The sequence below is a fragment of the Balaenoptera physalus genome (assembly GCF_965194825.1).
Source record: "Balaenoptera physalus genome assembly, chromosome: 18".
Classification (NCBI taxonomy): Eukaryota; Metazoa; Chordata; class Mammalia; order Artiodactyla; family Balaenopteridae; genus Balaenoptera; species Balaenoptera physalus.
Genome location: NC_138899.1, coordinates 56,440,493 through 56,465,878, shown reverse-complemented (window position 1 = coordinate 56,465,878; position 25,386 = coordinate 56,440,493). Strand labels below are relative to the sequence as shown.

The window sequence follows — 25,386 nt, the reverse complement described above, 5'->3', positions numbered from 1 at the left end:
GTGCATCACAACTACTAAGCCTGAACTCTAGAGCCCACGAGCCACAACTACTGAAGCCCTCACGCCTAGAGTCTGTGCTCCGCAACAAGAGAAGCCCCTGCTCACCACAACTAGAGAAAATGCCCACGTGCAGCAATGAAGACCCAACACAGCCAAAAATAAATAAATTAATTAAAAAAAAAAAACACTAGCTAAGAGAAGGTAGGAGAAAAATCATTACATACTAAGTTGTAGAGCTTTTTCCAAGCCTTCATAATAACACCAATTTTCTGCATTCCGATCAATCAAGTTTTTGAATACTTCGCTCGCTTCTTTTAATCGTCCCAATTTCAACAGCATTTCCCCTAAAATTAAGTTTAAATGTCACATTCATTTTGCTTAAACATTAAATACCTTTCTAATCCCAGAGATTTCACTAAGCATTATTAGTATAATAGATGTTTATGAAAGACAACTGTACGGTGCTTCCCTTTAGGGCTTGTTGCAGTTTAAATAACTAACCATAGATTAATTCACAGCTTGTCTTCAGAAATGAACCTTCATTTACACATTCTATTATACTAACATTCATTTTTGGCTCCCTCCCACACCATATATATGATATTAACTTGTTAGTAAAAAATCTTTGTATTATGCACATTTTTGTACACCCTTTAAAGTAACTAAAGTTACCTTATATATAGATTGGTAAATAATTCTAATGAAATATCCCTGCCTTCCTACTGCAAGATTTTTAATGTACTTTTCCTAATCAATTCTTATGTTAAACAATTCTCCATTCAATTCTCTTACTGTCCTTTCCAGGTCACTAAAACTGGAGAAGTTTAACTCACAAAACAATAACACTAAATACCACTTCACAGCAAGAAACTACACAAACCATGTTTACATGTGGGTCACCTCTAAGACTCAATTTCTTTTACTAAGCCATACAAATTGAAAGTGGGTATGGGAAATGAGAATCTAAATTTCTCAGATAGGGACTTCCCTGGCGGTCCAGTGGTTAAGACTCCATACTTCCACTGCAGGAAGCGCGGGTTCAATCCCTTGTGGGGGAACTAAGATCCTGCAAGCCGCACGGCGCAGCCGAAATAAATAAATAACGAACTTCTCAGATAAAATGGAAAGCACACCTAATCAAGATAAAAGGCAGAATCTCAAAAAATATATCTCAACTTTCTATCCCTAAGCTTTCCCATTCCCTACAGAATCTGTTTCAAACAACCCTTTGAAATGTCTTCAGTCATACATACTATTTCAGCTTTCATCATCATCATATTACAGTAATTATTATATATATCATTTTACTATTTATTTTATTATATTATATATTACTCAAGCTCTACAGTAAGACTAACAAGGTGTAACTATCAGTTTTACCACTTTCTAGCTCTATGACTTTGAATAACTTACAAAACTTCCAATTTCCATTTCCTTACCTGCAAAATATCAACTACATCAGTCTGTTTTTACGATATCAACTGAAATAATGTACTTAAAATGGTCAGCACACTACTTGGTACAAAGTGAACACACATAAACATTTACTAGTTAAAACCATAAACAGTACGTTAAACTATACTTGAATTCAAAAAATAATAAAAGGAGAAAAAAAGAACTATGATCGTGCCCCATTCCTCCACAAGAGTAGAGGATAGCAGTTAAAAGGACTCATGAAAAGACATGAAAGAACCTTAAATGCATATCGCTAAGTGAAAGAAGCCAATCTGAAAAGGCTACATACTGTATGCCTCCACCTCTAATACATTCTGTAAAAAGCACAACTATGGAGACAGTAAAAGGATTACTGGTTGCCAAGGGTTGGGGGTAAGGAGAAGCAGGCAGAGCAGAGGATTTTTAGGGCAGTGAAACTACTCTGTATGATACTACAATGGTAGTATGTAAAATGTCATCATACATTTTTTAAAACCTAGAGGGTATACAACACCAAGAGTGAACCCAAATGTAAACTACAGGCTTGGGGGGAGGGGGGGTGCAGGTAAGAGGAATTGTGCATGCGCAGGGACAGAGGGTATATAGGAAATCTTTGTACCTTCCACTCAGTTTTGCTGTGAACCTAGAACTGCTCTAAAAAATAAAGTCTATTTAAATTTTAAAAAAAAAAAAGGAAAGGCTCTGAAGTCAGAAAGATATTTTTAGAAATTAACTCTACCTCCTGAAAGGCTGGGGGCAACTTGGGCAAGTCTTTAACCTCTCTTAGTTTCTTCAAATATAAAAAGGGACAATAAGTAATACCCATGTTAGAGGTGCTAAAAAATTAAGTGAAATTAAGCAGTTTAAGCAATTACCATACTGTGAAACACAGAAGAGTAAATAAACCTTAGCTAGTATTTTTAAGCTTTAGAAGTCCTGCAACTACATGAGATTTTAGTTTTAAACTAATTATTTATTTAGATGGACATTCTATTTAATACGGTGTTGCTCAGGAAATGGGTAATTGATGAGCAAAGCTATGTATAAAAAAGAAAATTTGTTTGACTTTGCTGAAAAACATTCTTAACAAACTATTTCTCAGAATCCTGTCTTCTTAATTAGCCCATAATGAAAATAAATGAATCTTGCTTTCATGAGGATCTCAAGTGTCATTTACTCTTCTCATTTTACTATATATGGAGATAAATACTGGGGGAGGGGGTTGAATATGAAGGCAGTATAACATACTGCTTAAGAAAATGGAATCTGGAGTCAAAATCCCTGCACCCAAATCCAGCACTACCCAGATTACTTAGCTGTGTGACTCTGGGCAAGTCACTTATCTCTCTGTTCCTCAGTTCCTGATCTCTAAAATGGATGTAACAACTACATCATAGGGTTGTTATGAAGAGTACATTAATTTTATTATTAAGCCATTACATTAATTAATAATGGCTTAATAATAAAGTATTTAGAACATTGCCTGATATATAGTAAGTCTCATTTAAGTGTTCAGACATAATAAAGTATATAGGTTTTATTCTTTTCTTTAATTGAGGCCAATAAAAAAGAAAAAGCAGTTCAACTTACCTTTAATTTCTTCCACCAAAAGTTTATCACATATCTGTTTCTCATATGTTTCTATATGTTCCAAAGATTCCTGAAATAGATCTGCCTCCCTCATCACTTGATTCTGGTACAGTATCAGTTCACTATATTCATAGTCTATTTTGTTGGGAGGAACCTGAAAAAAATAACCAAATTATCTTACTTATATAATAATATAAAGCAGTTACAGATCTTTAATTTAATTGCTTTCTCAGGACAGTCATTCACACAGACTTTAAAAAGCAACCCACAAGCAGTTACAAATAGAAGAGTGATTAACAGCAAAGAAGATTAATATATTCTTTAAAACAAATAAAGGAGTGGGGACTTCTGCCTACAGCAAAGTGAAGAGGTTAGCAAATCCTATTACCAAAGGAAAGTATAAAAATGATTAAAATCCTAAAGAATCTTCCAAAAAAAACTACTAGAACCCATAAAGGAGTTTAGCAAGATGACAGAATACAAGATCAATATATGAAAATCAATTATACTTCTAAATACTAGGAATGAACAACCTGAAAATGAAATTAAAATAATTTTCAAAATAGCATCAAAATGAAAAAAACATTCAGGAATAAATTTAAGAAACAAGACCCATATACCAAAGAATACTCAATCTTTTTTTGACTCTATATTTATTCTCCCCAAATTGATCTAAAAATTCAATGCAATCCCTATCAAACTCTCAGCAAGCTTTCAGAAACTGATAAGCTGATGCTAAAATTCAAATGGAAATAAAAGGAACCCTGCATGGACAAAAGAATCTTAAAAAGAAAAACAAAGTAGGAAGACATGTACTTCAAATTTCAAACATCCTTTAAAGTTACAGTAATCAAGACAGTGTGGTTGGTACTGGCATAAGGATACACATATAGATCAATGGAACAGAATACAAGGTTCAGAAATTAGCCCTTATAATCTGGTCAACCGATTTTGAACAGATGTGCCAAGACAATTCAACAGGGACAGGTTAGTCTTTTCAACAAATGATGGTGGGACAATTTAATATCCATATGCAAAAACCTTAGACACATACTTCATACCATTTACAAAAATTAACTCAAAATGGATCACAGACCTAAATGTGAGCGCTAAAACGATAAAAGAAACCTTAGAAGAATAGGAGAAAATCTTTGTGACCCTTTGCATAGAAGAAAAAACAGGTAAATTGGACTTCAACAAAATTATAAACTTTCCTCTTCAAAAGACACCATTAATAACATAAAAATACAAGTTACAGACTAGGAGAAAATATTTGCAAATGATCTATCTGATAAGGAACTTGTATTGAGAATATTCAAGAAACTCTTACAACTCAGCTGTAAGACAAATAACCCAACTAAAAAATGGGCACAAGAGTTGAATAGACATTTCATCAAAGAAGAAATATAAATGGCTAATAAGAACATGATAAAATGCTCAATAGCATTAGTTGTTAGAAAAATGCAGAGAAACAACTAAAACAGATACTACTACATATCCACTAAGATGGCTATCATCAAAAAATTGGACAGTTAACAGGTGTGGGGATGGGTAGAAACCGGAATTCTCACACATTGCTAGTAGGAATGTAAAATGGTTCAGCCACGTAGGAAGACAACTGGGCAGTTTATTAAAAAGTTAAATATATACTTACCATATAACCAAGTAATTTCATTCCTAGGTATCTACCCAAAAGAAATAAAAACATATGTCCACACAAAAACTTATGCACAAATGTTCATAGCAGCATTATTCATAACAACTAAAACTAAAAACAATATATATGTCCATCAATTAATGAATGGATAAACAAAGTGTTATCCATAGACCACAGTGTATCCCTATAATGATGAAACAGTATTCAGCATTAAAAAGGAATGAACCACTAATACATGCTCTAATACAGGTGAATCTCAAAAGCATTCTGAATAAAAGAATTCAGAGAGAAAACACTGCATTTGATTGCCTTTATTCGAAGTTTCCAAAAAGGGCAAATCTATAGAGACAAAAAGCAGATCAGTGGTTGGCTGGGGATGAGTGGAAACTGACAAATGGGCACAAAAGAACTTCTTGGGGGTGACGAAACATTCTAAAACTGGACTGTGGTAATGACTCCATGACTATAAATTTACAAAAAAAAATCTTTGAGATGTACAACTAAAATGGGCAAATTTTATGGCATGTATTATACCTCAAAAAAGCCTTATACCTCTTAATTATACTTATTACAAAAAATAAGAAAATTCCACACACCTAATTTTAACCATCAAATTGCAATAACACTGTATTTAAAATGAAAGACTGTTTATCAAACCCCAGTGAATATGGTACAGTACACCCTCTTATGGTAAGGACTTGATTCCTGGATAAAGACAAAGAACTAGTCTCAATACAGAATTCTCTAGTTCGCAGTACAAAGCTAAGAATCTAAGTAAACATGACGAACTTACCACACTCCCTTATGAGAATAAAAATAATAAAGGATTTAAAAATATATTAACCTATGAAAACAGAACATACGAGATTTCAACAAACTTCTGGGAAATGGAAAGCAAATGAAGAATAAGGGATGAAGTAAAACAGAAGAAGCTAAAGCCTAGAGTAGCTATACAGAGGAAATCTTTAGGGAGGGTGGCCATCTGCCCTGGAAAACACCAAACAGGGTCAGGATTCTGAAATGACAAGTAAACAGAGGGTGCGGGAACGAGAAATGGGGCTCAAGATTAAAGGATTAACTGAAAGGCTGACCCTGACCCCATTTCCATCAACTCAGCAGCCAAATCCTTGTTTAAAATATTACCCTGTAACCAGGCATCCATCCCACTCAAAGAGTCAAGAGCTCTTCTTCAAAGAAAGCAGATAGTCCCAGAGAACTGGATGCTAAGGCGGGGTGGGGGGCGGGGGGGGTGGGAGGAGCTATTCACTGCAGCATTATTCACAATAGTCAAGATATGGAAACAACCTAAGTGTCCATCAACAAATGACTGGATAAAGATGTGATATATATATACAACAGAATAATATTCAGCCATGAAAAACAAGGAATTCCTGCCATTTGCTGGCTTAAGACACAAAAGTATAAGTATATTCCCTAATGTTATAAAGGTAACACTTAAAGAACCAGAAATATTCATACAACTATTATCAGGAGAATGGGGAAGAGACGGTGAGGTGACATAAAAGAACTATATACTACTCTATTGTAGCAAAAACCGTAGAGAATGCCTAAAATACATATAAAAAGTTGAACGTGCATTATTTAGACATATGGCGGGCTGTGTTCTTCCATGTCTTCTCTGAACTAGACTCTGGATAGCAAGGCAGGGACAGAAAGGTAGAATAGGGGACTGTTATCATGTGTACCCTGCAACGAGAATTACTGGATAAATGAAGAGAAAAAAAGTCTACCACTCTAGCAGGTAAAATTAGTTTGGCTATCATTCCAAAAAACAATACCTTGCTTTTAGGGTAATGTCTCAAAAGAAAAAGTTTTCATCAGGAAAATCCAAAGAGGACGATGTCAGGAAAACCGGGAGAGTCAAGAAAGAACTCCAAAACTTCACCTCTCCAAAAGAGCGAGGGAAGAACTGGCAAAAACTGTCAGACTCACCTTTTTCAGAACTCTGGAAATTAACCAAAGGCTTACAGCACACCTGGGGAGCATTTATTGAAGAAAACAGCTAGATCTTGGTAAGACCAGTGAGTTTTGTGTCATTTTAACTTGCCCTAATCCTATCCAGTGCTCTCCAGCTACACAGTAGCCTTGAAAAATAAGCTTGTATTCCCAGAGGAGTTTGACAGCCACCAGTGAGAACAATAAAGCTGAAGCTCTTTCAAAGCCTCATTCCCAAAGAACTGTAATTAACTGACCTATCTGTTGGTTCACTGCAAGCCTCCAAGTACAAGCCTAACTCAGAGCTTGCCCAGAGCAAAAAAGCATTGGGGGGAAGGGAAGGGCCAAAAGTGCTTATTAAAAGTGATTACAGGCATGTGTTTTACCTTTATAGTGCCTGAAAGACAGCTAACAGTCAGGGCAAACAACAGACTAAACAAAAACCTTAAAGTAAAAGCTGGGAAATGTGATGTCCATAGGGGCTTTGAAAAGTCACACACATGTACAGAGTTACGCATATGTTCAAGAAAGACCTGAGAAAGCCCTAAACTCTCACCTCTTGCTGACCTTGAGACTCTGACCTTTCACCTTAAGAGGCGAAAGCTAAGGTAGAGTTGTAAACTGCCTGGCTGAGTGCTAAAGCATACATACACCAACACACCCACAGAGAAATTTAACAAAACTACAAGTTGGCTCTTTGACAAGATCGACAAAATTGACAAACCTTTAGCTGGAATGACCAAGAAAGAAAGAGAGAAGACTACTAAAACTGAGAATAAAAGCAGGGACATTACCACAAACCCTACAAAAATAAAAAGGATTATAAAGGACTATTACGAAAAGTTGCATGCCAACAAATTAGATTACCTAGATGAAATGGACCAATATTTACATAAGAACTAACACCATCCATCACAAACTCTTTCAAAAGAGGGAACACTTCCCAACTCATGCCATGAGGCCAGACACAGACATCAAAAGAAAAGTACAGATAATATCTCTTATTCCAATATCCCTCACTAATAGTCAAAGAAACACAAATTAAAAGAATAATGAGGGAATTCCCTGGTGGTCCAGTGGTTAGGACTTGGAACTTTCACTGCTGAGGGCCCAGGTTCAATCTCTGGTCAGGGAACTAAGATCCCGCAAGCCACGCGGCACAGCCAAAAAATAAATAAATAAATAAAAATTTAAAAAAAAATAATGAGATAAACTTCTTCACATCCAGAAGAATGGAAAAAATAATAAAGCTGACATCAAGTGTCAGTAAGGATATAGGCAAACAATAACCATAAAACCTTGCTAGCGGGCATGTAAATTAGTACACGTGCTTCAAATTAGTAAAACTAAACACACAGAGCCACAACTCTGCAATTCGTTTTAGGTATAAACTGAAGAGGAAATAACAAATGTGGCTAATGAAACAGCAGACAAGAATATTCACTGCAGCACTAATTTTTAATACAGACAAAGTAGAGTAGATTAACTTTAGCTTATTTATATAACAGAACACCAAACAGCAGTTTAAAATGGATAAACTAGTCAACATGTATCAACACAGATATATCTCAAGAAATGTTGAATTTTAAAAACTACATGTCATTCATGTAAAATTTTAAATATACAAAATAATAGTTTGTAATTTTCATGGACTTACTTAAACATAATGTAATCATGACTAGAAATGATCTATACCAATTTCAGAATAGTGGCTACCTCTAGGGAGGGATGTGGGAGGACTTCAGCTGTTTCTGTAACATTTCTTTAAAAAATAATTAAATCTGGAGCAATTACGGCAAAATGTTAACATCTTTTTAATTTATCTGGTGATACACAGTATATTTTTTGTATTTTTCTATTTTACACACATATTAAAATGTATTTATTAACATATTTATATAAAATATAAAGCAATATATATTAGAGAAACAATTCCCATAGTCACAAAACTATTTTCATTCTCATGTATTCTTTTCTTTATTCATTTGAATATTGCTGAAATTATAGTATACAGAAATCTTTATATTATTTATTTTGTATTAAGAATTCTTTGTTTTGGGCTTCCCTGGTGGCGCAGTGGTTGAGAATCTGCCTGCCAATGCAGGGGACACGGGTTCGAGCCCTGGTCTGGGAAGATCCCATATGCCGCAGAGCAACTAGGTCCGTGAACCACAATTACTGAGCCTGCGCGTCTGGAGCCTGTGCTCTGCAACAAGAGAGGCCGCGATAATGAGAGGCCCATGCACCGCGATGAAGAGTGGCCCCCACTTGCCGCAACTAGAGAAAGCCCTCGCACAGAAACGAAGACCCAACACAGCCATAAATAATAAATAAATAAATTAAAAAAAAAAAAAGAAGAATTCTTTGTTTTAACTTCTTCCAATTATTTCAAAAATTTTTGAAGTTCTTCCATAGGTCTGAAAGACTAATTCATGCTTGGGAGTGGAGGCAATATAGAAGTTAACTATTTTAGTTTATGAAGGCAGAAGAAAATGTTAAAATGCAGTTCTTACTTGCTGAGTTTGTCTAAATTCTTCCAATAGTTTTAGTGCCATATCATAATCTTTCAGTAAGTGGTATGCAATAGCATATCCAATCCAGGATGCACGTTGTGTTGGGCGCAACTGAAGAAGCTGATATCTCGTCTCCTTTAAAAAGAAAAATTTCTTTAAAATTTTTTTCACTTTCTTAAGTTTCTCTAAAATATAATTCATCACAGAGTTTTAAGAAAAAATACCTTTAATTCCTTTCTAATGAATTCAATGAACAAACGTCTCTGAACTCCAAAATAAAACAAATACTTTTTATGTTCCTGATCTAAACTTAAGTTCGAGAATACCCTGTAATGTAATGTGCTTGGGGTCAATGTTTTTAGACTGCCTTATAAAATTACCTTTATATAATGAGAATTTCTTCTGGTAACTAAACATCTCAGAAGAGAGACTAAGATAGCTTTTTATGAAACTAGAGTTTACTGTTTATAATATTGTTATATGAAACCACAACATATTGTACATTATTATAATAGGCCCCAGAGATAGGACGGACACAGCCAGGGAAAACACTCAAACATCTGACTGGACTTTTCTAGCAGAAACACCACTGCTGCTACTCTAAGACAGTTCAATATCTACAACATTAGGGAGAAAACACCAGAAATTCCACCATGGCTGCTCCAGAAGAATCAAGATACCTTCAGACCAGCAGAAAATGTAACCTCCTTACACAGCTCCCACTTCCTCATAGCTCATATCTGCCTCCAACTTTTAGGCAAGTGCAACTTTGCTTGGCCGAACACGGTCTCATGAAGAACACTAGCTGCAATGAGTTTTGAAAATGTAATGTTTAGCTTCTGTGACTCTGTTGTTGGAATGGGTGCCGTCCATCCACGGTACATGCCACAAGGAGAACCATGATCAGATCTTTTTAAAAAAAAGATATCTTCAACAAAACAACTTAGACAATATCACTCCTCTACATTCATGTGTAAATGTCTGCTCCTTTTAGGCATATGGCATTAAGCTCTACCAGTGTATCACCCTTACTTTCACTGTTGCTTCTCTGTCACTCCCCCACTTCATTAAAGTCTGACTCAGTTTTCATCTCTCTACCAAATTCTGCCATTATTCTGGGCAAATGCAACACTGTGGATCACCTATCCAATAACCTATCTTCTTAGATCCACGATTTCCTCATCTACAATGATCTCTACCCCACTTCAGGGACCCACTTCTACCACCACACCCTAGACCTTACTGCCACCCAGAAATCATAAATTCAGATACTCACTCTGGCTACAGCTCCTATGCTGCCAACACTGTCACTCAGTGACCTTCCTGCCCTTGTTCTTGGGCATCACCAGTACCTCTAGTTCCTTGAATCCTTCACATCTAACCACCAGCTCTTTTATCTTCATTTATTTCACTACCCCTCCTAGCAACCAGTCTCTCGCCATTACTAATTTCTTTACTTAATTTCTAAAGATAACTGATTTTATCTTTAGAAAGATAAAGATAACTAAAGATAACTTAGGCTGCTAAGTCCTAATGAAGAAAAATCACACAATCGTGATGAATGGTACCATTATTAAGCTCAGCAGAACCCTTGAAACATCTGCAAAAATCTATGCAAAGACTTACATGGCAGTAGAAGGACAACAGTAAAAAAGTAAATGAAAAGAGACTTATCTAAACAGAACTATTAAGAGTTGGTAGCCTCCTTCACATGAGAAAGTAAGATAATTCCATTTTGGACATACTGAATTTAGGAAACTAAGTGGAGTAAGCACATGGAGCTGCCCAGAGTTGACGATAACAGTGTGAAGAGGCCTGGGACTACATTTATGGCAATCCTCACAATATTTTGTATTTTCTAACCCATAATGAAGAAAGCTAATTAATCTCCACATTTAGATTTTAATTATAAAAGCTCTGTTTACCAAATTTGTAAGTATCAAGCCCACAAAGAATATAGTACAGCATTAGCACATAGGCGATATTCTAGCTTTTCAAAAAGCATTAAATGAGGGACTTCCCTGGTGGTGCAGTGGTTAAGAATCCACCTGCCAATGCAGGGGACACGGGTTCAAGCCCTGGTCCAGGAAGATCCCACATGCCACGGATCAACTAAGCCCACGAGCCACCCACAACTACTGAGCCTGCGCGCCACAACTACTGAAGCTCGCGTGCTCTAGGGCCCGCATGCCGCAACTACTGAGCCCGCGTGCCTAGAGCCCATGCTCCACAACAAGAGAAGCCACCACAATGAGAAGCCCGCACACCGCAACTAGAGAAAGCCCGCACAGAGCAACGAAGACCCAACGCACCCAAGAATTTTTTTTTAATTAAATAAAATAAGTAAAAAACCATAAAATGAATAAACTAGTTATCCTTTTTTGATGATCAAGTATGCACTTCCAGGGACTTCCCTGGTGGCACAGTGGTTAAGAATCCACCTGCCAATTCAGCAGACACGGGTTCAATCCTTGGTCCAGGAAGATCCCACATGCCGCAGAGCAACCAAGCCAGTGCGCTACGACTACTGAGCCTGCGCTCTAGAGCCCGCGAGCCACAACTACTGAGCCCACGCACCACGACTACTGAAGCCCACGCGCTTAGAACCCATGCTCCACAACAAGAGAAGCCACCGCAATGAGAAGCCTGCACACCGCCAATAAAGAGAAGCCCCTGCTCGCCGCAACTAGAGAAAGCCCGCACACAGCAATGAAGACCCAATGCAGCAAAGAATAAATTAATTAGTTAATTAATTTTTTTAAGAAGTATGCAGTTCCACTACTATTATTGGAAGGAAGATCCAAAGTGACTTTTCCCTTCTACTACAGACTGTAATGAACAATCAAGTCTACACGATCTTGTCTTAAGTTCACCTCATTCTGAATTCACATGCTTTTAAACTATATCTATTGTAAAAACATGTACATTTAAGACTAAAGTACTTACTCGATAACCTTCAAGGTCTCTCATTTGGATCTGTAACAGAGAGAGATCCCTCAAAATTTGCAGATTATCTTTATCTAATTTGAGGGCATTTCGGTAACACTTAATAGCTTCATCATACTTCTTATCAGAACGCTGCAAGAGTCCATATACATGCCAACCTATTAAGTTAAGGAAACAGACATTCACAGATACTAGAATACACTATGCTACATGTCTAATAGAAAGCTTACCTTAACAAAATGGTATTTTGTTTGGGATTTACTTCAGAATGATCTGGCATCAGAGGGAGGGGGATAGTAAGCGGGTGATAAAATATGAAACCAGATCAGCCTTGATTGACAACTGTTAAATTATTGAAGCTAGGTGATAGGCAGATAGGGGTGCATTATTCTATTCTATTTTTGTACATGTCTGAAATTTTCCATAATATATTTTTAAGTAACCTGAGAAAATTATTGGTAAAAATTCTTCATGTTGCCTACCTCCATCCCCTCACTTTCCTATGCCAGCACCTCAACACTCACTTATTCTCAAGCACTATATATGGAAACAGAATATATACAAAAATTGCAATTATCTTTTAAAACAAGTATATATTCAATCAATTATAAAACAACATGTAACCATCAGTTAATTCACTAGTGATATTAAAGACCACAAAAATTAAGTTTTTATTTAATATAAAGTCAAGTCTTAGGATATCTTGGAGCCAAAAAACTATCATACTTACATGCCCTCTCTCTTCGCTCTGGGGTAAGCACTGGGATAAAGAAATAAGTATTTAGTATTTTGAGAGAACCCTAAGCTAAATATGTAAAAACACCACTAAGACTACTGATGTTCAATACTGGCCAATAGCTAGATGATTTAAATGTTAAAAATTAAGATACAAGGGTAGTATGTTGAAAGGTTTTAAGTATATAAATACGTAAAACAGAGATTAAAACAATTTCAAAGATCCATCCCTAAAGAATATTTTTGTTTTTTTAACAAACTGGGATACTAGTCAATGAAAAATACGATTATAAGTACCCAGTGAAGTAACAGCTAAGTCCCTGTGCAACAGAAACCAAGCTGAAGAATCAATATAATATTTAATACTAAATAAAATCTATTTTACATCAAGTTGCTTCTGAATTTTTCTCCTAAAATTTCTAAAGGGAAGTTTAAGGAACTTTTAAGGAACACAAGTTTTAGTATACAGATAAGTACTATACAGGTAAGTCATTATTTGGAACGAGGAAAGTATCACTCAGTTTATGGATGTATAGGAAAAAAAAGGGTTTTAAATCACATATAATTATTAGTTACTATTCTCTCACACTAAGCACAACTGTGTAAGTAAATATAAGTAAATATAACTGTATAAGTAAATATACAGTGCATAGTAATTCTCTTTAAAATACTCCAATAAACAAAAAAATAAGAAGTAGGGAGCAGATGAAACTAATATTAAAAATGTTGATAATTATTGAAACTTGATAATGGGTACATAAAGTTCATTACATTCACTCTTCCATATAGTTTTAAACTTTTTTATAGTGAAGTGTTTTTTTAATTTGGGTTAGAAAAAACTCATAAATGGAAAATACATAAATGAAATTAAACTATTCAACTACTGCAAAAGGATACAGACATGACTCTTGACATCATTACGAAGTCCTTTACGAACAAATTCATACGCCTCTTCTTTTTTTCCTAAACAGTTCAATGTTAATCCTTTCATAGCCAAAGTCTCTGAAAAATATTTTTAACCTCTATTTACACATGAAAAATTCAAATTATTCTCTTAGCACTATTTTAATATCTGAGCTCTACCAATACTTACATTATTCATCCTTTTAATCCTATAGTTAGAAGAATTTCTCTCCAAATAAAAAAAGTAAAGGTATATTTATGTATGTGCTTAAAGCTTAGCCCAAGTCCTTTTCTGAAATTCCTCAGGCTGGGACTGAGTTGGTAAAATGCTTTCTGCCTTTCTGAAGACTCTATAAAGGAGGTTAAGATTATTCTGCTGAAAAAAGGTAACACAGCAGGGTCCTGAGTCCTGTTGAGTTAAATCTACTGCAACAGACCTCAGCTTTCACCTGAGATCAATCCTACTAAGAATCAAATCATCTGATTTATACCCCACAAAATCATTCAATCTACCTTAAAGGGATGTACACAATTTAAAAATCACCTTACTCATTATTGGAACAGACTTCATTTTTGGCTGCAAGTTTATTCCAACGAATCCCACTTAGGCTAATTAACATCAGTTTGCATTTGAAAAGCACGACACTGGACTATGGGAGTGGCAACCCAAGAATATGTTGAAGGTAGTTAATCAAAGATTGTTTAGAATGAAATAATTCTCTGAATAATCCACAAGAAGGGACTTAGACAAGAACGATGGTTTTCAAACTGATCTCTATGGACTATGGTTTTCAGAACGGGTGATCCAGCAGTCCAGGCCCCTATGACCAAACATCTTATTTTATCTGTTTTTACATAATGAATTTCCCCACGAGCTTCCATTTGGATAAGGGTTCCACTGCTAAACAGCTTGAAAACAAGCTTTAATTTCTAAAATTCTATGAAATTACTTCTGTCCATTGCCTTCAAAGAATGTTTTACGTGTTATTAGAAAGCTGAGTAGGGTCAGCCTTTTTTCCCAAAAAGATGGTCTCAATAATTACTCAAGTCTAATATTCAGAAACCCCATCAGCTTTGCTCTGCTACAGGACCATAATTTACATGTCTAACCTGATCCATCCTTTTACCAAACACTGGTCACCAGTGAAAAAGGATGAGACAAGCAAATACAGACTTACTAACATCAGTGCTAGAAAAACAACCCAAGATAATACAATGGTAAATCAGTAGTATCTTATTTACATATGAAGGTTAGCAGATAGATAAAAAATACATCTACCAAAAAATAAAATGCCTTTGATTGTATCTTAATACTACTCTGGTGTTGCAAATATTGTTCTAATTTTACACATTAGAAATCAAAGGATAAACTTAAATTCTATTCAAAGTAACAAATGAAATCAGGTCTATAAAAATACAGGTATATATGCCAATCACCAATATATCAACCAATCATTTCTCATCTAAAAGTAAAGACTGTAAATATACCTAAGCATAACAGAAGTAATCTAGAATAAGAATGATATGAGGCATATCTGAAAACGTTAAACATTTATGCACTCTAATAGAGAACTACAAGGCCATGGAATCTGGGAAGTATTCTTCTTTCACTGTTGGGAATCCTATCCATCTGATTTTAGAATTAGATTTCCCCAACGTAATCTCTCATAGGTGAGATAATACCTCCATGTTCAGCAAATTTTGGATTTGAAAGAATCATCTTGCAAAACTTGAGGCCATTTTTGTATTGCTTCTGTTCATAACATTTCTGTAAAGAAATATGAACAAAAATTATTATATAAAATGAATACACATGTAGCAATTTTTCATTCCATTATATAAATTCTAAATTCAAGATCCAAAATTAGGTCTAAAACATATGTGATGGAAAGGTTTTGTATCAATTCGTATCAGTTATAACATGAAGTTTACCTCTGTTACCTACTCCTTGCCAAACTATTCTGGTATCTGAGTATTTTCACTTTTATAGAAGATACAGAAAAAAACACCTTAACTGTCAACCAACACACTGCTACAGCTTTCTTTTATTCAAAATCCAAAAGCAAAAACATATGTGATAACACAGAAAAATACTAGAAACTGCATTAAAAGTCTTTGCTACTTCAAGAATGGAACCAAGGCATACACACAAAAAAATACTGCTATTTACTGAGCAACTAACATGTGTCTGTACAAAACTTGCTATAACTCATAACAACTCCTTAAGGTAGGTGTCATGACCTCCACCCTACAGACGGAGAAACTGAAACTTAAAAGTCCATTAAATTAATTTGTAAGTGGCTCAGCTTAGTTGCAAACTCTCCTCTGACTCCAAGACTATGGTCTTTCCATCACTTGTAGTCTAATCCAAGTGTAAGCAAATCTCTTACACTTGTATTAGACTAGATTTATTTAGGAATAAACCCTCTTTATTCCTCAATGACACCAGCCAGGCTAAGTAATCACGCCTGCCCTCCACAGCTATTAACCATCAGAACACAGCATCTTTAACTCAATCTCTCACTTACGTGGTTACGGGTTTTCTTTTTAGTACTCAACGTGCCAAGCTCATCCCCACCTCAGGACCTCTGCACTTGTGTTCCTTCCACCCCCTGAAATGTTGTTCCTCCCCACATCTTCCCATGGCTGATTCCTTACGATCAAGTTTTACATATCATCTACCTGACAAGTCTATCTAATACTGCCAGCCTCTTACAGCACCCCCCAAAACACTCTATCATATTACTCTATTTTCTACACAGCATTATCATTTCCTGACATTCTTACTCATTTTTGTACTTATTTAGTGTCTATCTTCCCCACCATACTGTAAGCTCCTGAGAACAGGGATCTTGCCTATTTTAAACACTGCTGCATCCTCATGTTCTAGACAGATAAGAACTGCTCAATACATAGTCAATATATACAGTCAAGTTCCAAGCAAAACAGTACCAGCAAAGGAGGAGGAAGAGATTAATTCTTGCCAACAGGGGTGGAATATGGAGAGAAGAATTAGAAAAGTATTCATAGAAAAAAATCTTTAAATTAAGGCTTCTTGATTGCCTATGGGGAAGAGAACTTAGTGGTTGGGAAACAGGATAGGAAAACCTGAATTTTGAACCATGCGAATATATTACATATTCCAAAAATATTTAAAAAAAAAAAAAGCTGAAGGAGCTACTGGGGAAGAGGAAAAGAAGAGAAATTTTTTTTTTTCTGCCTTACCAAGTGATCTGGAAGTAATAATATCATACTACCAATAACAGTAATAGTAATAGTTAACACTTATTGGAAGCACTTACTATGTGTCAGGCACTGTTCTCATTTACTCCTTACTTAAATACCAGGAAAGCCTATAAGATACACGTTATCTACATTTTAGATGGAGAGACTGAGGCACAGTTACTGAGTTTACACAGCTAGTAAGCGTCAGAGCCCCAATTCAAGCCCAGGTAGTCATCTCCAGTATCCGAGTACTCAGGTTAAAGAAAAGTCTTAAGTTCAGTAAGGAATATCTACTTAGTAGAAAAGATAGACTCTAGTTTCAACTTTGCTACTAACCAGACGGAGAACCTTAGACACTTAGTCATTTACCGTTCCTGGGTTTGACTGTCTCATTTGTAAAAGAGGGCCTGCAATAGCTCCAAAATTCAACAAAACATTATGCTAACAGCCAGTCTGGGGAATAAGATAGGCAGGGACAAGCCATGCAGAACATGTGATAAGCACCCTGGTGAATTTGTATGGGTGTGTTTCAGTAAAATGATAATTTTTTAAAAATTACTGTTGGTGGCAAAGCATTTTGGTCCACCAACCAAACTTAAAAGAATAATTTTATTATAGACTTCTGTTTGCTATGGAATTTGTCATAGTAAAACTTTACCCACACTTACTGCAATTTGAGACGATCAAATCATTCACTTTTGCAGTATCCTCCTAAATTCATATAACATTATAATAAACATTACATACCCAGATAAAAAATGTTTAGCATTTCCCAATTTATTTGGGGATAAAATTAACTCTGCAGTGGTCTTTACATTTTTTTATAACTAGAGTAATAATAAATCATATAATTGTTTTTCATTATGCTACTGATAACATGATTTGAACTAGAAAATATCCGTATAGAGAGAAAATAAGTGTCTGTCATCTTTTAGGTATAATACCAAATGTCCTGAAATCCAACAATTTATAATTTTTCATTAACATGTTTCAGTTTCCTTAGACCAAAAAAAAAACAACAAAACACCCCACCCAAAAGGGGCAAAAAAGTTCACTTCTCCAATTCCACACTGCGAAAAATACAAGGGTATGAGAAAAATGAAAGTAAAATAAAGAAAAAAATACATGCAAAGTCGAATGAAGCAATCTGCCACAATTCTTTAATTAGATTTATGTTTTTACACTCGTTTCTCATCGTTTGCGCAACACTAAGCACCATATAAAATTAAGACAAAATTTTCATCCCATTTACTATGTAGCTTTTGTAACATTCTGAAAACTGTGACGTTTCTATTTGGCTTGAAACAGAACAGCTGTAATTTTTTTTTTTATCTGCAGTTGCTTATACTTTATTTTATATATAATAAAGGTAAGCAACAGCTAATGGTCATATAACCAACACAAGCTCTGATTAATAAATTCACCCTTAAAATCTAAACGCTGGTTTTCAGATGAAAGACAATCAGTCTCCAGTGTCTATTGAGAAAAGCAAAGGCATGTTGCCCCTCCTCCCCGGGAAACCGTGAAGGTACCAGGACGGTGACACATAACCCACAGAAAACTCCCCTCTCCACCCGGCCGCCGTCATCATTACGGGGCCATTATTCAGGTTTCTGCTCGGAATCAAAGTAAATGCACCCCTCAAGTGCAATACCAGCCAGTCCGCGCGGCTTTAACCACTTACAGGGCCTGTACGAGTTAAAAACAATCAGAGCTGTGTGTTCGGCTTTAGAACTTAGAAATGCAGTTCGAGTCACTTACTTCCCAAAGAGGATTAGTATGACACACCAAAAACAGGCAAACTCTCTACCAGAGAGAGAATGAGTCTCCGAGGTTTTAGTTTCCCGTAACCGGTATAAATCGGATCCCACCCCATTACAGGATCGCTCCCGCTTTCATAGGTGTCGAGGTGCGCTGTGCAATAGATTCCACATAAAGCAGTGAACGAACACCTGGACGCGGGGATGCCGGCAAAAGTAACTGGGGTGGACCGGGGGGAGGAGGTCGCGAGGCCGGCCGCCAGGCGCCGCAGAGGGCATGGGCCACTCCCGGCCGGCGCGCCCAGGCCCAGGGTGACTGCGGCGGGAAGATTCTGGAAGGAGCGGCCGCGGAGGGAGGGAGGAGAGCCGGGTGGCGGGCCCTGCGAGGCGGGGGTAGGGCCATGCGGGTTCGCGCACAAACAAAGAACCCAGGGGGGCCGGGCCCGGCCGCGCAGGCGCCATCGCCGCCGGACCGCTCGCCGCGCCAGGCCCGGGGCTGCCGGGGGTGGGCGGCGCAGCCACCGGCCACTCACCAAGATGCGTTTGAAGAGGTTGTTCTCCTTTGGCGGCAGCTGCACGTTCGGCATCGCGGCTGGCGAGAAGGCTGGGTGCCCGCGCGCTCCGTTTCGCGGGATGGGCACTGGGACAAGCCGCGGCTAAGAGTCGAGCTGCGGGTGACGGGTCAGTTCATTGGCCTAGACTTGGGGCTGAGCAGCCTGGGCAGAGCTGTCGGGCAGGGCTGGCAATGGAAGAGGATGCCGGTCTGGGTAGGATGCCCTTCAGCCCCAGCCTTGCTTTGGGGCAAGCGGCGGCGGCTCCCGCACGGGGCAAGATGGCAACTAGGGCCCACCCCCCCCACCTCGGGCGAGGCGGCGTGCGCATGCGCAGGGCGCCCCGCGGCGAGGAACTGGGCGCTTGTGTTAGGTGGTCGCTTCTGTCACCTGCACCCAGGCCCCGGGTAGGGCTGTTACACCGTAGCCGTTCGTTAAGTCGCTGCCTTGTATTGTGCTTTGGTTGTTAGGCTTCTGGCCCAAGATAATGTTAGTTATACCAGAGTCTGACTTTTTTGATTTCTCTCCAGTCAGGAATTTAAACAGCGCTGGACTCAAAGTAAATTTCTTTATGTAGGACGAACTTGTTTTCCTTCTTTTCTCCCTCGACTTAGACTTTAAGAGAAGCCTTTTCTCTCCAGGGCAGAGCAAAGAAGTATTCACAACGTATGTGAGGTCACTGGGCAGGACTTGAAAAGGGCTAATGTGAAAGCACGTTTGAAATATCGGAGAAAAATATTCTCAGCAGTTTAGAACACCTCACATTGTCAGTGAGAATTACGGTGGTTTTATGCGGCGCCTGATTCCCCAGGTCTACCTACGCTTTCTCCTCAGGTGGTTCTCCTTTATACAAGCCCTATAATAATGAAAGAAAAAAGATTCAAACCCAGGATCTTCCAACTCTGGGGCGCTTTCTACCATACATAAAAGTCAACATAGTGGGGCTTCCCTGGTGGCGCAGTGGTTGAGAATCTGCCTGCCCATGCAGGGGACACGGGTTCGAGCCCTGGTCTGGGAAGATTCCACATCCCACATGCCGCAGAGCAACTAGGCCCGTGAGCCACAATTACGGAGCCTGCGTGTCTGGAGCCTGTGCTCCGCAACAAGAGAGGCCGCGATAGTGAGAGGCCTGTGCACCGCGATGAAGAGTGGCCCCCGCTTGCCGCAACTAGAGAAAGCCCTCGCACAGAAACGAAGACCCAACACAGCCAAAAATAAATAAATAAATAAATAAAAATTTAAAAAAAAAACTATCAACAGATTCACGCCCTCCAGTCCTCTCACTTCTGTTGTATTCTTGTTTGTTTGTCTCTCTGCTTTCTCTCCAGACTCATCCTCCTACTGCTCCTTTCTATGCCACACCTTTCTATTCGGCTTTATCCTCAACTCTTTCACTGAGCATTCTCTTCCTCCTTACCATCATTGATATCCAGCCCTTCATCAGGGACATTGTCTCTCATTTTGCATCTTCCTCTGCTTATATACCGTAGGAGTTCGTGAGGGAAAAATCAGCACTTTTTTCCCCATCCCACTGCCCCCCCCAAATCATAATACTTCACCTGCATTTAAGGACAGGATACTTGAGTCTATACTCACCAGCTTTGTTGTTCTCTTCTCCTTTTCCTCTTGGTCACTATCCTTCATTTGTTCATTTGCCAAGTGACAATAGCTGTCATTTCAACTTCACTCCTAGCATCCATTTACTATGATTCCAGTAACTATATGTATGATTTAAAACCCTAGCCTTGGATAAACAAACTGTGGTACATTTAGACAATGGAATATTATTCAGTACTAAAAAGAAATGAGCTATCAAGCCATGAAAAGACATCAGAGAATCTTAAATGTATATTACTAAGTGAAAGAAGCCAATCTGAAAAGGCTGCATACGGTATGATTCCAGCTATATGACTTTCTAGAAAAGACAAAACTATGGAGACAGTTAAAAGATCAGTGATTGCCAAGGGTTAGGGGGAGGGAGGGATGACTAGGTGAAGCACAGAGGGTTTTTAGGGCAGTGAAAGTATTCTGTATGATACTCTAGTGGTTGCTACACATCACTATACACTTGTCAAAACCTATAGGGTGTACAACACCGAGAGTGAACCCTAATGTAAACTATGGACTGTGGGTGATAATGAGGTGTCAATGTAGGTTCATCAGTTGTAGCAAATGTATTGCTCTGGTGGGAGATATTGACAATGGAAGAGGCTATGCATATGTGGGGACAGGGGGTTTCCATAGGGGAAATCTCTGTACCTTCAGCTTAATTTTTCTGTGAACATAAAACTGCTCTAAAAAATACAATCCATTTTTTAAAAAATCCCTGGCCTTACAGTTCCCTGGTTTCATCTACAAAGACCTTCACCTTTTTTTTTTTTTTTTTAAGAATTTCACTTTTTTATCTATTTATTTTTGGCTGTGTTGGGTCTTCGTTTCTGTGCGAGGGCTTTCTCTACTTGCGGCAAGTGGGGGCCACTCTTCATCGCGGTGCGCAGGCCTCTCACTATCGCGGCCTCTCTTGTTGCGGAGCACAGGCTCCAGACGCGCAGGCTCAGTAGTTGTGGCACACGGGCTTAGCTGCTCCACGGCATGTGGGATCTTCCCAGACCAGGGCTCGAACCCGTGTCCCCTGCATTGGCAGGCAGATTCTCAACCACTGCGCCACCAGGGAAGCCCCAGACCTTCACCTTTTTCCCTATTTTAGCTACCCACTCCCATGGCCAAATTTAGAATCAGCAAGACCTGCCCCTCCTCTTAAATCATAAATTCTAGCAATCTACTACCTTATATTTTATTTTATTTTATTTCATTTCATTTCATTTTACCACGCAGCACAGCATGTGGCATCTCAGTTCCCTGACCAGGGATCGAACCTGTGCCCCCTGCAGTGGAAGTGCAGAGTCTTAAGCACTGGACCACCAGGGAAGTCCCTTAAATTATTTTTAAATGAGAAGAGATTTGCCAATATCCTTTTAACTCCAAGGAAACTTGTTTCAACAGGCATAACTACCTGTTATTGAAGATGAGATGCCAGCTTCTGGGATTAGTAGCCTGTCAGGGTGACACTGAGAGAAGCCTTTTTGCCATTGCACTGAGGCTCCAGCATCCCACCTCCAGCATGAGCCCAAGGGCTGTTGCTCTCATAGGGCTGTTCTGTGTACATCTATCATTTCTGATGCTAGTGACTTCAATCAGATTCTTTGAGGGACAATTCATGTTCTAATGACAATCTCCTATCTTTCCTTCCACAAACATTTGCTGATTCCTTAATAAGAGCCTTTCACTCTTCAGGATGCAGGGGATCTAAGCTAGCTAATTCACTCTACTATTCTCAATATACCTCTTCTTCAACTGCATCAAACTTGCCAGTTTCTGGGTCACACTATTTTCTCCTTATCTATTCACTCATTCAACCCCTATTTGTGGAGTGCCCCTCAGCACCCATCACTTTTCTTCTTTCTTCCCCTCTCAGCAAAAACAGTGCCTTCTGGACTTCCCTGGTGGTCCAGTGGTTAAGAATCCACCTTCCAATGCAGGGGACACGGGTTCAATCCCTGGTCGGAGAACTAAGATCCCACAGGCAGTGGGGCAAGTAAGCCTGCGGGCTGCAACTACTGAGCCCACGTGCCACAACTAGAGAGCCTGTACACTGCAACTACTGAGCCTGCGTGCTCTGGAGCCTGCGTGCCACAACTAGAGAGAAGCCCATGTGCCACAACTAGAGAGAAGCCCGCTCACCGCAACGAAAGATCCCGCGTACTGCAACTAAGACCCAATGCAACCAAAAATAAATAAATAAATAAATACTAGAACAAAAAACAGTGCCTTCTGGCCTATGCAGAATTAATTCCTCCAACGGTACTTAGGAGGGAATACATTTCTGCCTTCTTTGGAGACTTTACTTCTCTCTCCTTATTCTCCCTTCTCTTCTCAATTACTGTAATCATTTAATAATAACTGTTATTGAGCACATACCCTGTACCAGACACTATGTATAATTTGCTATTTCTTATTTAATCCTCATGAAAACACCATGAGAAAAATACTATTATCCCCCTTTTACAAATGAGAACAGAAGCTTAAAAAAAGTAAATTTATACCCAATTATGAAACTAAGTAAGGGCCATCTCACCAAAGTTCATGCCTGTAGCCACTATGCTAAACTGCTTCTCACAGCATACTAATGAGTTTCCATAGATCCTTAGCCAGCCTCATTCAGTTTATTTTTTGCATTAATTTCCAAGGGAAAAATCTGTATTAATGGGAATCTGCATTAATTTTCTATCACTGCTGTAACAAATTGCCACAGATTATGTCTTAAAGCAACACAAATTTACTATCTCACAGTTTTGGACATCAGAAGTCAGAAATGTGTCTGCAGGACCATGTTCCTTTTGGAGGCTCTAGGAGAGAATTTATTTCCTTGCCTTTACCAGCTTCTCCAGGCCACCTGCATTTCTGGGCTCATGGCCCTTTCTTCCATCTTCAAAGCCAACAGCAAAGCATCTCCTCTACTCTCTGACCTCTGCTTCCTCTTCACATCTTCTCTCTGACTCTAATTCTATTGCCTCTCTCTTATAAGGACCCTTGTGATCACACTGGGCCCACGAAGATAATGCAGGATCATCTCCCCATCTTAATATATTTAATCACATCTGCAAAGTCTCTTTTTGCCACATAAGGTAACACAGTCACAGATCCCGGTGATTAGAGTGTTACATACATTCAGCCTACTACATGATCTTTGTAAAATACAAATCTAATGATGCTTTTTAAAAAGTATTAATTAATTAATTAATTTTGGCTGCTCCGGGTCTTAGTTGAGGCACTTGGGATCTTTGTTGTGGCCTGTTTGGTTGCAGCATGCGGACTTCTTATTTGTGGCAAGCGCAATCTTAGTTGTGGCATGCACGTGGGAGCTAGTTCCCAGACCAGGGATCGAACCCAGGCCCCCTGCATTGGGAGTGCAGAGTCTTACCCACTGGCCCACCAGGGAAGTCCCTAATGATGCTTATTGCTTAAAATTCTTCCATGGCTTCCAGGAGAAAGCTGAGCCTCTTTACCTGAGAATGTGAAGCCCTTTATGATTTGGTTCCTGCCTATCTCTTGAAATTTCCTAGATTCTCAGTGTGTATCTGTGATGCCCTTCCTGTCTGTGCCTAGCTGTAGTTGCTTTCACCTCCTCAGGAATGAGAAAGTAATTTATCATCTTCTGCCAAAGAGATTCAGAATTTGGGACTTGTATCTTGCTCCCCAGAACTGTAAAATGAAGTGTGAATAATAAATTGCTAAGTATAATACAAGGAAAGATTCAGCAATATTACAAGAATTGTAATTGAGATTATATGAGAGCTTAAACGAAGGACTATGATAGGTGGAGGAGCTGATCTATCAAAGACAATGACAGCTGGAATGGGGTCTGTTTTCCTCACCATTGAACCCCTAGCACTTAGCAGAGTGCTTGGCACATAGTAGATATTCAGTAAATACTGGTTTGATGAAGATAATTTCAATGAATTGCACTCCAGGCAGAGGAATTAGTATTGTCAAGAAAAATTGGGAGACACTGAAATAGGCAAAGAGATTTTAAGACCTCCTGTTGAATTAACTGTTTTTCATTGTCTTTGAGCTATTTTACAACTCTTTTATGTTGTAGAAAACTGCTAACAATGCACATGATTCTTTTACTGAGATTGCCGGTTTTTTTTAATTTATTTATTTATTTATTTATTTTTGGCTGCGTTGGGTCTTCGTGGCTGCGGGGCAGGCTTTCTGTAGTTGCGGCGAGCGGGGGCTACTCTTCGTTGCGGTGCGCGGGCTTCTCATTGCGGTGGCTTCTCTTGTTGCCTAGCACGGGCTCTAGGCGTGTGGGCTTCAGGAGTTGTGGCTCGCAGGCTTTAGAGCGCAGGCTAAGTAGTTGTGGCACTCGGGTTTAGTTGCTCCTCGGCATGTGGGATCTTCCCGGAACAGGGCTCAAACCCTTGTCCCCTGCATTGACAGGCGGATTCTTAACCACTGCGCCACCAGGGAAGCCCTGCACATGATTCTTTTCCCTAGAAATGCAAATTTGTATAACTGAGGTGCAAGTGGTTATGTCTTGCGTGTACTGACCA

The 25,386-nt window shown here is 38.6% G+C and overlaps 2 protein-coding genes across 19 annotated transcripts in view; one reads left to right on the top strand and one right to left on the bottom strand.

Moving 5' to 3' along the window:
• NAA16 (N-alpha-acetyltransferase 16, NatA auxiliary subunit) overlaps nt 1-19,392 on the bottom strand; it is a 69,154-nt gene extending 49,762 nt beyond the window's left edge. For 6 of the 10 annotated variants that reach the window (XR_014256400.1, XR_014256401.1, XR_014256402.1 and 3 more), the window contains exons 1-7: nt 19,253-19,392; nt 15,418-15,502; nt 13,729-13,833; nt 12,097-12,254; nt 9,151-9,285; nt 3,025-3,178; nt 225-344 (exon numbers count right to left, since the gene is read on the bottom strand). Coding sequence is in view for 7 of the 10 variants with exons in the window: in XM_082435816.1 (XP_082291942.1) it covers nt 225-344; nt 3,025-3,178; nt 9,151-9,285; nt 12,097-12,254; nt 13,729-13,833; nt 15,418-15,502; nt 19,253-19,306 (811 nt within the window). In the remaining 3 variants the exon portion in view is untranslated. Of the gene's footprint in view, nt 1-224; nt 345-3,024; nt 3,179-4,678; nt 4,710-9,150; nt 9,286-12,096; nt 12,255-13,728; nt 13,834-15,417; nt 15,503-16,590; nt 16,621-19,252 lie in introns of those variants that run through there. The other 4 variants (XM_082435819.1, XM_082435821.1, XM_082435820.1 and 1 more) reach the window with 4 other exon arrangements.
• Nucleotides 19,267-25,386, top strand: part of MTRF1 (mitochondrial translation release factor 1) — a 57,859-nt gene continuing 51,739 nt past the window's right edge. For 7 of the 9 annotated variants that reach the window (XM_082435844.1, XM_082435843.1, XM_082435838.1 and 4 more), the window contains exon 1: nt 19,588-19,703. The gene's annotated coding sequence lies outside the window, so the exon portion shown is untranslated. Of the gene's footprint in view, nt 19,401-19,587; nt 19,704-25,386 lie in introns of those variants that run through there. The other 2 variants (XM_082435840.1, XM_082435839.1) reach the window with 2 other exon arrangements.